The sequence below is a fragment of the Plecotus auritus genome (genome assembly GCF_963455305.1).
Source record: "Plecotus auritus genome assembly, chromosome: 4".
Lineage (NCBI taxonomy): Eukaryota > Metazoa > Chordata > Mammalia > Chiroptera > Vespertilionidae > Plecotus > Plecotus auritus.
The window spans coordinates 89,708,991-89,722,498 of record NC_137775.1 but is presented as its reverse complement, the minus strand read 5'-3'; the positions used below and the strand labels follow the sequence as shown (position 1 = coordinate 89,722,498).

General features: G+C 41.7%; 1 protein-coding gene across 1 annotated transcript in view; it reads left to right on the top strand.

Moving 5' to 3' along the window:
• The first annotated feature begins 2,202 nt into the window (after positions 1 to 2,202).
• CDC5L (cell division cycle 5 like) overlaps positions 2,203 to 13,508 on the top strand; it is a 56,745-nt gene continuing 45,439 nt past the window's right edge. Inside the window, exons 1-5 of the mRNA XM_080664743.1 lie at positions 2,203 to 2,386; positions 5,082 to 5,185; positions 6,491 to 6,652; positions 7,713 to 7,840; positions 11,199 to 11,298. Coding sequence (XP_080520869.1) covers positions 2,342 to 2,386; positions 5,082 to 5,185; positions 6,491 to 6,652; positions 7,713 to 7,840; positions 11,199 to 11,298 — 539 coding nt within the window. The 5' untranslated portion in view covers positions 2,203 to 2,341. The remainder of the gene's footprint in view (positions 2,387 to 5,081; positions 5,186 to 6,490; positions 6,653 to 7,712; positions 7,841 to 11,198; positions 11,299 to 13,508) is intronic.

The window sequence follows — 13,508 nt, the reverse complement described above, 5'->3', positions numbered from 1 at the left end:
AACCTCCTTTCTCTGGGCCAGAGTTTCCCAAATTGTGTTTCCTGCATATCAACAGATATAAGAAAAATGGTTTCCAGGGTCAAATTAGCTTGGAAATGTTACATTATAAAGGGAGTGTATTCATTTCCTAGGGCTGCCATAACAAAGTACCACAAACTGGGTGGCTTAAAACAAGATACATTTATTGTCTCAGCCTTAGAGGCTGGAAGTCTGAAATCAAGGTGTCAGCAAGGTTGGTTCCTTCTTGGAATGTATTCCATGCCTCACTCTTGGCTTCTGGTGTTGCTGGCAATCCTTGGCATTCCTTTGGCTTGTAGATCCATCTCCGACCTATGGCTCCTTCTTTACATACTGTTCTCCCCGTGTGTCCATGTCTCTTCTCATTTTCTTTATTAAAAAAAATTTTTTTAAAATCTCCACCTGAGGATATTTTTCCATTGATTTTTAGAGAAAGTGGAAGAGAGAAGGAAAGAGAGAGAAATATCGATGTGAGAGAAACACATTGATTGGTTACCTCTTGGGCAGCAAAGAAGCCTGCAGCCGAAGTACGTGCCCTTGACTGGAATCAAACCCCAGACCCTTTGGTCCGCAGGCCGACTACTGATTCAAACCGGCTAGGGTAGTCAGTGGTCGGCAAACTCATTAGTCAACAGAGCGGCAAACCGCAGTTTGCCGACCACTGGGCTAGGGCAAGACTTGTTTATTTTTAATGGAGTATCCCAGTGTTCTGAGGAACATATTTGGGTGAATGAGGAAGTGGGTGCCTCTAGGGGACACAGTTCACATTGTAGACATGGTAGATCCAATTTTCTTGTAATAAGAGTGTCCTGTTCTCAAAACAGTATTTTGTGACAATTTTCCAGTACGTGTCAATAACTTGCCTTGAAGAAGGGGCACCTTTTCTAGTGACATATGGTAGAGGTGGTCCTGAGTGGGATGGAGAAGCCATCATCTTGGATTTTAGATCTGAAATGGCTCTTGAGAGAAGACTGGGTTTGTTAGGAATCTTGCTTACGAATAATAGAAACCCAATTCCAACTGGCCAAAGCCGAAAGGGGAACTGATCATTGAATTCAAGAACAGGCATGCAACCAGGGACTCCCACACAACCAGGACCTGCCTTTGTCTTTACTCTCCTTTCTGCTTCTCTCAATGCATCTGGCTCCTGCTGTCTTCCCTTCTTAGTCGACATAGTCCAAAATAGTGTAGCAGACAACTCCTGGGTGTCACATATTAGAGATGCATAGGCCAGCAGAGCGACTGGCCTCTTCCAGGTTCCAGTGTCAAAATTCCTGGGAGGAGACTTAATTGGCTCAGTTTTGATCAGATCAATCACTTGGCCAGTCTCTGTGTGTGAGAGAGACACATAGCAACCGAGTGGATGTTGGGGATGTAGTGGACAAGAGGTAAAGGTCACACATCCTACAGGGGGTTTCTGGAACAACCCCTGATCATTGAAGTTTGCCATTAAAAAAAAGCTTTCTTTTTAAAAATGTTTTTATTGACGGGAGAGGAAGAGGGGAGACGGGAGAGGGGAGAGGGAATTATCGATTGGCTGCCTCCTGCACGCTCCCTACTGGGAATTCAGCCGGGAATCGGGCATGTGCCCTGACGGGGAAATGAACCTTGACCTCTAGATTCAGGGGTGGACTTCAACCACTGAGCCACACCGGCTGGGCTACAGCTGCCACTATTGTTTTTTTTTTTAAGCAGTTATTATGTATCAGATACTGTGCTTGGTTTATGAGATTTAATCCTTAGGACAACCCTATGAGGTTGGTACTATTATCTCTACAGGTTAGGAAATTTAGGCTTAAATAAGCGACTGCCTTTCCCTGAGTATTCTGGGCATAAATTCCTATTAGTTAAATGCCTAAGAAAGTGCTAAATTTATAATTAACAAAGCTCTTTTTAAACCGACTGGGCTGAAACTCCACGCGCGTGATGTTCCCACTCTCTGCCACTAGGTGACGTCACGACCAATCCACCTCTACGTTCCTTGCTGAGAGCCACGGCTGACATTTCGCGACCTCTGTGTTTTCCTCCAATCAGTTTTGGATGTGCGCGCGGCGTCCTGCGCTTCAGCCAGAGTGGTCTCACGGTTTTCTGGCGTCCTCCCGGACTGCCGCTTTAACAAGGCTCTGACTTTCCTTTCAGCCACCCGAGTTCTCGCGATACTTGCTACTTGCTGCCCCGCCCACCGCCTGGCGCCTGCGCAGATCTTTATATAGCAGAAGGTCGCGCCTGGTGAAAGTGGAGGCTTGGAGTCTCGTGGCCGCAGCGCCGTTGCTACTTCTCTGAAGCTCCTCTCGGCCACTTGCCGAGACATCCGGCCGCCAAGATGCCTCGAATTATGATTAAAGGGGGCGTGTGGAGGAATACCGAGGTAAGTCCCCCTTTCCCGCCGTCCGCTGCCCTTCGCCCCCTCCGGCAGCTTTTGCGCACGCGCGTGGAGGTCGCGGAGGCGCGGATACCTTGCAGGGTCTGCGTGGGGGCAGCTCCGGGCGGACCCTCCGCGCCTTTCCCGTCCCCGACCCTGCGTTATCTGAGCACCTCCAGGACAGGGACTGTGATTTAAACACCTGGTTACCTGCCAGGCACTTGTTAGGCCCCCAGTGAACATTCGTTGAGTAGAAGGTGCACCCCCTCACCCCCTCACCACAGAACTCGGTACGGAGGGGGAGATAGAACAACAGCGAGAGTTGGTCTTCTGGGGGCACCCTTGCTTCTCAGCCCGGGCACCGTGCCTTTCTTTGATACTCAAAAATAAAGAAGTGCAGTGGCCACAACTTTGTTTCTTTTTTGACTTCCGTGCAGAGGGGAAGAGGCTTGAGTGCCAGGTTTGAAGAGCCCGTTTAGCCCTCTTGTTATCTGTTACCAATGTATAACTTTGTCAGTCCTCCCGAGAGATCCCAAGGCGTGTCTCATCCTGTCATTCCTCAGCCTGGAAAGAAGGCTGATGGGATAAACTGATTACAGTAGTTTCGTTGCTTGCAGAAATGTAGTGGATAATGCCAATGGTGAGACTGTAAAGGGAGAGTACAATTGAAGCGAGATGTCAGTGCAGTTCGTGTTCAGAGTGCATTAAATTTGCCCGTTCCTGGAGCACATCATATCTTTTCATGATCTGTGTATTTCTATATCTTGTGCTTTCTTTAAATATCCTCCTCCTGCTTGGCCTCTTTCCGACCATCCTTCAAGATCCAATTCAGAAACTCTTTGGAATTTTTGCCCATTTTCCTGTAAAAAATTAGTTCTACCCCCAGAGTTCCCATCGCTCCTCTTTCATCCATTTGTTATAGCTTGCTTTGACCTTTTGCAGGCATCACATCCTTCTCTGTGATGCTGGGTAAGTTTCTTAACCTCTCAGAATCTCATTTTTCTAATGAGGATGATAATTAGTATTCTTTCAGTAAGTGCTAGTTGCTATTTCTTTCCCCCAGCAGACAGCATTGCAAGAGGATCAGATCTTGGTCTCCCTAGAACCTAGGACAGTAACCAACATGAAGTAGGTTGCTTAGTAAATGTGGAATGAATCTAGTAGGGTAGAAAACTGCTAAACAGGGGTGGGCAAAAGTAGGTTTACAGCGGTGAGTACACAAAACAGTTTATTCTTGTATTATTATTTATTAATTATTGTACTACTTATTTGTGTTACAACTGTAAACCTATTTTTGCTCATGCCTGTATATACTAAGTTGAAGGTGCATTTAAGTTTAAGTATTAGCAGTACTGCAACAAAGTTACAAGTAAAGTCAGCCACCAGACAACCTTGCCTCACAGCTTGCACAGAGGGAACCAGGTTGTTTAAATTGGAGAAGAGATGACTTCTGGGGGAGAGACAGATGTACAAAATCAGGTAGCAGCAGGATTCCTCTGCTGTGGCCGAAGCTCTGAAGTCTTTTGAAGTCTGATGAGGGGAAGGTGTGGTGGGATGGAGCAGCTCATGTATGAGGTGTATAGCTCAAGTGGAAAAAATCCTAAAAGCAAAATGCCCCAAGTGCATTAATCTATGGTTTTTATTATCTTTGGTGTCTATGGTTTATCTTGCTGGGCTCCCTTGAGATTGGTGAATTCCATATCAGAATGAGTACCCTGGTGAAATAATATCTAGAGGCTGGAGGGAGAGCTAACTGGTGAGGTGGGAGAGAAATAATTCTCAAGTTAGACCTGGATGTGTATTTTAGGGTTAGAGTGGGGGTTATGGGACTGGAGAGAAAATCCTATTCATAAACTGGAGGCAGGAAGCCTGGATTGGATAATGGAGTTACTAGAGTCTTGACTTAGGGAGGGACGTGTCCTATTGGATTCTCTTTCCCTAAGCACACAAGACCTGGTGTAAGGTAAGTGTTCAGGAAATGTCTTTTGACTGAATAAATGTGTGAATGAGCTGTACTTCTTTGAGGAGAATGACAGCCACATATTGGAGAATGTTTTTTGTTAGTCTCTATCAAAAGTAAGGTTTCTCAGTTTGGGCTGTATCCATCCCAATTTATTATGGTGTGGGGTGGGGTTCTGTGTAAGGGAGGGTAGAGAGTCCTTCTAAGAGGTGTTTTCTTAATTTCTTGCATTTGGCTGATTCTGGCTTTCTGTTTATTATTATAGTAAATGAGGACTTTGTACCTTTTAAAAAAAATCTAGGACAGTGATTTTCAATTTTCATCTCATGGTACATATAAACTACTAAAATTTGGAAGCACACCAAAAATTATATCATTTTTTGCCAATTTGACACACACACACACACACACACACACACATAAACACACACACACACACACACACACACACACACACAAAGTATAATTTTGATTCATTCACCCCAGACAGCTATTGTTATGCTGACTATTGTCATTTTTTTTTACTTAACAATCTAAGGGAAAAAGAGGTCAGGGCCCCTGACTAAATAGTCAGGTGCATGTTTTAAAAATTCTTGTGGCACACCAGTTGAAAATCACTGATCTAGGAGGTATGTGTGTCTTTCTTTTTCTTTCCAGAAACCCTGTTCATTTAAATTTTGTCTTTTCTCACTTGGAATTTTTTGATTGAATATACTGTTTTTCTTTGACAATTTTTTTTAGGATGAAATTCTTAAAGCAGCGGTAATGAAATATGGGAAAAACCAGTGGTCTAGGATTGCCTCACTGCTGCATAGAAAATCAGCAAAGCAATGCAAAGCCAGATGGTATGTATCAGTTAATGAATGGAAAACAGAAAACAACTTTAATTATTTGAGGAAAATGTCAGTTCTTTGAACCTTACCAAAGAAAGAAGGCGTAGTGATATAACAGAAATATGAAGTGGGAGATGGTAATTTATTTTTTTAATTATATTTTTATTGATTTTAGGAAGGGAGAGGGAGAGAGAGAGAAACATCAATGATGAGAGAGAATGATGACCAGGTGCCTCCTGCACGCCCCCTATTGGGGATCGAGCCCGAAACCCAGATATATGCCCTTGACCGGAATTAAACCCGGGACCCTCAGTCCGCAGTCTGACTCCCTATCCACTGAGTCAAACCAGCTAGGACAAGATGGGAATTTAGATTTAAGACTTAACTGTCACTTGCTTTCAGTGAGCTTAGGCAAGGCATTTTTCTGTCCTCTCTATTCTGCCCCTGTTTAATCCCATTTGGGGATAATAATACTTGGCTCTAACTGGTGGAGATATGAGGCTAAAGTGAGTTAATGTGTTTGAGAGTGCTTTGTGAAGCATAAAATAAATCTGCTTTTAGGTAAAGATGGACTTCAGCTTATAAGTGGATTGTGCTCCAAAAGTTTAAAAGTTGGATAGAACTTTCTTTCCCAAAGAAATGAATGATAAATAATGGTTAACTTCTAGACTGGCTCACAATAGTTGAGTTTACTCATAATACAGTTGATATTTTGCATATTTGCTACTCCAAAATATAGCAAAACCCATCATACACCTGTGGTATCCCCTTTTAAGTCACAAGGTAGTGGACACATTAAACTTTTTACATGTGTCCTTGGCATGGATGATCTGGCTCCAGTCTTGACCTATGTGGTACTAAGGATCATATTTTGAATTGTACAAGAGGGACCTAATTTCCTAGGCACCCGAGCAGGGGAAAGGCTCATAATGTAGGATTGGACCTCAAAGAGGAAGATGGTCCTCAACCTGAACAAGGGGTTCTGACTTCTGCTTCTCTTAGTGGAGCTAAGTCCCTGCCTGATGTTTGGTAAAGGTTATATCTTATTTGCTAGCCTCTCACCTAGCTAAATAAACTGGATGGAAAAGATGGGTTGGGTGGGGCATGAGGAAAGACAGATAATGACATTAGTTCACTTAAATTTAAAAACACCAAACAAAAGCAGTGACTATTCTGTTGTAAAAAACCCAGCTTTTATAATTGAAGGATGAGAGTTCCCTTCTGTTTTCAGACACTAGAAGTCAGTATATCTAATATGTAAATAGCATATTCATGCTAGGTGACTGATTAATGTATAAAATTGTATATTTTTAATAGGTATGAGTGGCTTGATCCAAGCATTAAGAAAACAGAATGGTCCAGAGAAGAAGAGGAAAAACTCTTACACTTGGCCAAGTTGATGCCAACTCAGTGGAGAACCATTGCTCCAATCATTGGAAGAACAGCTGCCCAGTGCTTGGAACACTATGAATTTCTTCTGTAAGTGGATCTCCAAAGGCAGTATTAAAATGTGTGTATATCTTCTGAATGAGTTTGAATAAAATTTTAACATTTTCTGTCTTTAAACATTTAGTTACAGATTTGAGTAAAGATAAAGGAACAAAGCTATTGGATTATATACTCCAAATCTTATGTGGTTGATCAAAATTGTTATTTATTCTGTTATATCCTTTTTAAGGGAATAATATAAAAATATACAAACCATACATGTTCATCATAGAAAACCTAGGGAAAAAATAGTAAAACAAATAAAAATCACTCATAATCACTGCTGAGAGTTAACCATTGCATCATTTTATTTCATCCCTAATTGTGTGTGTTTCTTGTATGACTGTACTGCATTTGTGATTAAGGGACTGCTTGGATCCTATTTTATAGTGAATGGAAAAACTGAAATTAGAGGGAATTTTAATACCATTTCTTTCAGGTGAAGCAATAGCAGGAATGCTTTATTTTGTTAATGCCTATTCATTGGGGTTATCTTTTTTTTAATTGAATGTATTGGGGTGACATTGGTTAACAAAATTACATAGGTTTCAGGGGTATAATTCTACAACACATCATCTGTACATTGTATTGTATGTTCACCACCCCAAGTCAAGTTTCCTTCTATCACCATTTATCCTCCCTTTACCCTCTGCTCCTTCCCCCCAACCCCTTTCTCCCTGGTAATCACCATACTTTTCTCTATGAGGGTTTTTGTTTTGTTTTGTTTGTTTCAGCTTAATCTCTTCACGGTTTTCACCCAGCCCCTCTATCCTCTCCCTTCTGACAACTGTCAGTCTGTTCTCTGTATCTGTGAGTCTGTTTCTATTTTGTTTGTTAGTTTAATTTGTTCATTAGATTCTACATGTAAGTGAAGTCATATGGTACTTGTCTTTCTCTGACTGGCTTATTTCACTTGGCATAATACTCTCCAGGTCCATCTATGCTGTCCCTTTGGGTTTTTGAAAGAAAAGAGTTCCAATGCTAGGAAATTTGGTATTTCTAAGACTAAATGGTATGGTAGAATGACTAACTCATCTGGATTCTTTTCTAGGGATAAAGCAGCCCAAAGAGACAATGAAGAGGAAACAACAGATGATCCACGAAAACTTAAACCTGGAGAAATAGATCCAAATCCAGAAACAAAACCAGCACGGCCTGATCCAATTGATATGGACGAGGGTAAGTGGATGCTTGTGAGGAATTTATTTCTTTGGTAACTTACACACTTCTCAGTCTTTTTAACTCTTTTAATTCCTTCCTAAACACCTCTGACTTTTTAGAATTCCAGTTCAATCTGATGTTGTTATTCTGTCTCATTTTATTTTATTTTTTATTTTAATAAATCTTTATTCAGATTATTACAATTGTTTCTCCTTTTTCCCCCCATAGCTCCCCTCCACCCAGTTCCCACCCCACCTTCTGCCCTTACCTCCCCATCACTGTCCTCATCCATAGGTGTATGATTTTTGTCCAGTCTCTTCATGAACCCCCCATACCCCTTTCCCCCTGAGAATTATCAGTCCACTCCCTTTCTATGCCCCTGATTCTATTATATTCACCAGATTATTCTGTTCCTCAGGTTTTTAATTCACTTGATTTTTAGGTTCACTTGTTGATAGATATGTATTTGTTGTTTATAATTTTTCTCTTTACTTTTTTCTTCTTCCTCTTCTTTAAGAATACCTTTCAGCATTTCATATAATACTGGTTTGGTGATGATGAACTCCTTCAGCTTTTTCTTATCTGTGAAGCTCTTTATCTGCCCTTCAATTCTGAATGATAGCTTTGCTGGGTAGAGTAATCTTGGTTGTAGGTTCTTGCTATTCATCACATTGAAAATTTCTTGCCACTCCCGTCTGGCCTGCTTAGTTTCTGTTGAGAAATCAGCTGACAGTTGTATGGGTGCTCCCTTGTAGGTAACTAACTGTTTTTCTCTTGCTGCTTTTAATATTCTCTCTTTGTCTTTTGCTCTTGGCATTTTAATTATGATGTGTCTTGGTGTGGTCCTCTTTGGATTCCTTTTGTTTGGGGTTCTGTGCGCTTCCTGGCCTTGTAAGTCTATTTTTTTCACCAGGTGGGGGAAGTTTTCTGTCATTATTTCTTCAAATAGGTTTTCAGTATCTTGCTCTCTCTCTTCTTCTGGCACCCCCATAATTCTGATGTTGGTATACTTGAAGTTGTCCCAGAGTCTTCTTACACTATCTTCAACTTTTTGGATTTTTTTTTTTGCTTTTTGCTTTTTCGGTTGAGTGTTTTTTGCTTCTTTGTATTTCAATTCTTTGACTTGATTTTTGTGTTCCTCTAGTCTGTTTTTGGGTCTCTGTATAATATTTTTTATTTCAGTCAGTGTATGCTTAATTTCTAGTTGGTCCTTTTTCATATCTTCGAGGGTCTCGTTATATTTATCGGCCTTTTCTAGGATATTCTTGAAAAGCCTTATAACCGTGGTTTTGAATTCTATATCCAATCGTTTGTTTTCCTCCATTTCTTTCGTTTGTGATCTGATTCTTTGATGCCGCATTTTCACTGCTTCCCTGAGTTGGTAAGGTAGATTTGTGTGCTAGGTTTCCAATATGGCCCAGTGAGTCTGCCTCCCCAGTTAACCTGAGGTGGACACTCTTGGTGCACCCCTTTGTGGACTGTGTGTACAGCCTTGTTGTAATTAAGTCTTGATTGTTGTTGGTATCACTGGGAAGAATTGACCTCCAGGCCAGTTGGCTGTAAGGATCAGCTGTGTCTATGCTGGGAGAAGTTCAGTGCTGGAGACAGCCTTATAGGATTAGACTTGCCAAATTGCAATAGCCTCTGTGCTCAGCTTGGATGGGGTGGAGTCTCAGTCTTGGCTTCCCGTCAGCCTTGCCCTTGCGCGCACATGCGCGCCTTCAGACCTCTGCCTTCCCTGGCTCCTGAGTCTCCGCCCGAGAGTCCAGACTCCCCCCACAAGAGCGTGGGTCCCCAGGGGCTCGCCTAGAACTGGGGTTCACTGCAGTCAGAACTGGAGCTCAGTGCAGTCAGGAGCCTCTGACTCCCCTTCCACTAGGGAAAGCCTGTGGCAACCTCTGCAGCCTTTGTGCGCACTGGCACGCGCACGCCTTCAGACTTCTGTCTTCCCCAGCTCCCGAGTCTCCGTCCGAGAGTCCAGACTCCCCCCACAAGAGCGTGGGTCCCCAGGGGCTTGCCTGGAACTGGGGTTCAGTGCAGTCAGAACTGGGGTTCAGTGCGGTCGGGGGCTTCCTTCCCCCTTCCGCCAGAGAAAGTCAGCCAGGCTCACAGCCGCCCTTCCTCTCTGCGCGCACAAAGACCCTTTGCTGTACCTCCAATTCTCTGTGAGCTTTTCTCTTTCCTTCTAGTTGTAGAATTTTCACTCAGCCAGCTTTCCTGTGGTTCTGGATGGTGTCCGTTCTGTCTTTTAGTTGTAGTTTTGAAATAGTTGTGCGAGGCAGCAGTTTAGGTCCTTACCTATGCCGCCATCTTGGTTTCTCTTCCTGTCTCATTTTAAATGTGTCCAGTCTTCTATTATAAAGTAATTGCTATTTTTGGACAGTGTCCCTTTTATCTTCTAATTTTTCAATTCATTTAATAAGTTAAGCAATGTAATACTTCTGGACAGATTGCCTGGAGGCTAGAGGTAAGCCCTTGAGATCCTGTATTCTTATTCCCATTCTGTGGAGAGAGCCAAGAAGTCAGGATATGGGCTCCAGTCCTATTAACTACTTTTTTGATTTTAGGCAGGTAATTTAATCTGCGGATAAGCACTACCGCGAGACTATGATGGAGATTTAGGATGACTCCTTGAGACATTGAATGCAGAATCAGAGGATCTGGATTTTAGACCTGTGTCTGCCATTTATTAGCTGTTTGACCTTAGGCAAGTCATATAATATCTTTGAGCTTTGATTCTATTTCCTGCCAGATGGAGAATAATATCGATCTTATAGGATTGTTGTGAACCATTCAGTGAATATTGAGTTTCTAAAATTTGTTTCAGGGTAGTGGTTCCCAAAGGCTGACAATGGCTGGTCTCGCTGCATTATTGTTACGTGGGAAACTTTTAAAAATATAGGTACTAGAGCCTCCCCTGGAGATAACCGAGTCAGTAATTTCAGGGTGGAGGGGTGACCCTGGAATCTGAGATTTTTCAAAGGTCCCTTATGATTTCATTGGACAGCCTTGTATAGGAACTGGCCTAAGGCATCAGTAATGAGGAGAGAAATACTTCTGAGGAAAAAAAGGTGTATCTAGTGAAGATGATCAGTTCCTTTATAATTAAATAGTAGTTCTGCAATATTTCACAATTTGTGCCTTGCCAGGTAGATGATAATGAAGGATATGATAATTATAGCCACTTTTTAATGAAAACTTGCTAGATGCTTTTTCTAATTTCATTTTACTTAGCTCTTCTCAAAATACCTGTTATGTAGGAATTGTATTTATTTATAGGAGATGTTTTTTCTCATCTTAAGCACTAGAGTACGTCTCTCACATGCCTTGCTTCTATTGGAGAAGAACTTAGTTTTTCTTCTCTTTATTTTTGTAGATGAACTTGAGATGCTTTCTGAAGCCAGAGCCCGCCTCGCTAATACTCAGGGAAAGAAGGCCAAGAGGAAAGCAAGAGAGAAACAATTGGAAGAAGCAAGGTATGGTTGTTTCCATTCATAGTTGAACAATTAAGTCTGTGCAGCCTTAGTCTGATATAACTGCATGATTTATCCAACCCTGTTGATGAGTAGTAATTAGAATTATTCAATTCTAGTTTTGGTAATATTCTTTATTGCTTTGGAAACATCTTACTTTTCCCTCTAATCATTTCAGAATATAGAAAAAAAGACATTAAAATTTTTTTGGTAAGATATGGCAGAAGTAATGCCCAGGTAGTCTACTCAGCATGTTGGATTTTTCTGTTAGCACAGGAGTGCTTCTTTGTTGTAGCCATCTTGGAGTTAGATGGCTAGAGGAGACACAGGCTATATGACTTTTGCATGATTGCCGGTTAGTTACTCTCCTTGATTGGTTTTGGGCAGGTACTGACTTAAAACAGGAAACTTGACTGAACTTAGAGGGAGTTAATGATTCTTAAACCATATTTTAACTTTCACAGAATTTTTTTTTTTTTAAATATATTTTATTGATATGTTACAGAGAGGAAGGGAGAGGGATAGAGAGCTAGAAACATCGATGAGAGAGAAACATCGATAAGCTGCCTCCTGCACACCTCCCACTGGGGATGTGCCCGCAACCAAGGTACATGCCCTTGACCGGAATCGAACCCAGGACCCTTGAGTCCACAGGCCGACGCTCTATCCACTGAGCCAAACCGGTTTCAGCAGAAATTTTTATTTAAAAAGTGTGTTTAGTGTTGAACTCTATTCAAGGTTTTCTCCACTTTCCCCTTCCTTTTTCCTATTTATTTATTTATTTATTTATATTTTTATTGATTCCAGAGAGGAAGGGAGAGGGAGAGAGAGAAACATCCATGATGAGAGAGAATCATTGATCGGCTGCCTCCTGCAGGCCCCCTACTGGGGGATCAAACCCGAAACCTGGGCATGTGCCCTTGACCGGAATCAAACCCGGGACCCTTCCATCCGAAGGCCGAAGCTCTGTCTACTGAGCCAAACCGGCTGGGGCTCCTTTTTCCTTTTGATTAGAGCTATGATTGACATCATTCCTAATAGCCCAGAAGTGGATAAAGGGAATACCTGAACTGTATAATGCTTATTAGCTTTTGGAGTTTAGGCATTGTAATAACTTCCCTAGCATACACAGCTGCCTATTATGGTCCCCAAACCAGAAAGTGCTTCCTTACCTAATGACTAGTATTGTGTTAATGGTTTCCCCAATAATGGCTTTGTAGTGCCAGATCCTTGGATGGAGGATTATTTTATGCTTGAGGATGCTTGTTGGCATAGCTGGCCAGTCACTAGCCCAGAATAGTTACTTATGATGGGAGAATGATTGGGCTGGGACAGTAAGCAAAAACCAAGGGGAGGTACTAAAATTTCTGTCCAGTCTCAGCCACCTTTCTGTACATTTGTTAGGGTTAAATAATTTGAGTAAGGTTGAAAAAAATCACTTTTCCATTTTTGTCCATGGTTGGTTGGGAAACATTTTTTTGAGCCTTTTAACCATTGGGATTGGGCCCAGGATGTGGCAAGTGCATATATGAAAAATCTCCAAGTTTGGCTGACATTGCTTGCTTTAATTAAAAATTTTCAGCGTTAGCTCAGCCGGCATGGCTCGGTGGTTGAGTGTTGACCTATGAACTAGGAGGTCACCGTTTGATTCCTGGTCAGGGCACATGCCGGGTTGCGGGGTTGATCCCCAGTGTGAAATATGTTGGAGGTAGCCGATTTATGATTCTCTCTCATCATTGATGTTTCTATCTCTCTCTCCCTCTCCCTTCTCTGAAATCAATAAAAATATATTATAAAAATTTTCAGCTATAAATTTGCCCTACACCTTCTTGTAGATTTTTTTAGACGGTCTACACATCTTTATAATTTATTTTGCATGTACTAGTATATCAGAGATTTTCAACCTTTTTCATCTCATGGCACACATAAACTAATTATTAAAATTTTGTGACATACCAAAAAATATATTTTTTGTCAATCTGACCAAAAATATAGGTATAATTTTGATTCATTCACACCAGATGGCTGTTATTGTGTTGGCTGGTGTCATTTTTTAAATTTGGTAATCTAAGGGAAAAGACGTCAGTGCCCCTGACTAAGTAGTCAGGTAATGCATATTCTAAAAATTCTTGCCGCACACTGGCTGAAAATTGCTGGACTAGACTAGGTCTGTATGCAAAATGCAGTGCAGGACTATTTAAATGCTAAGTTAC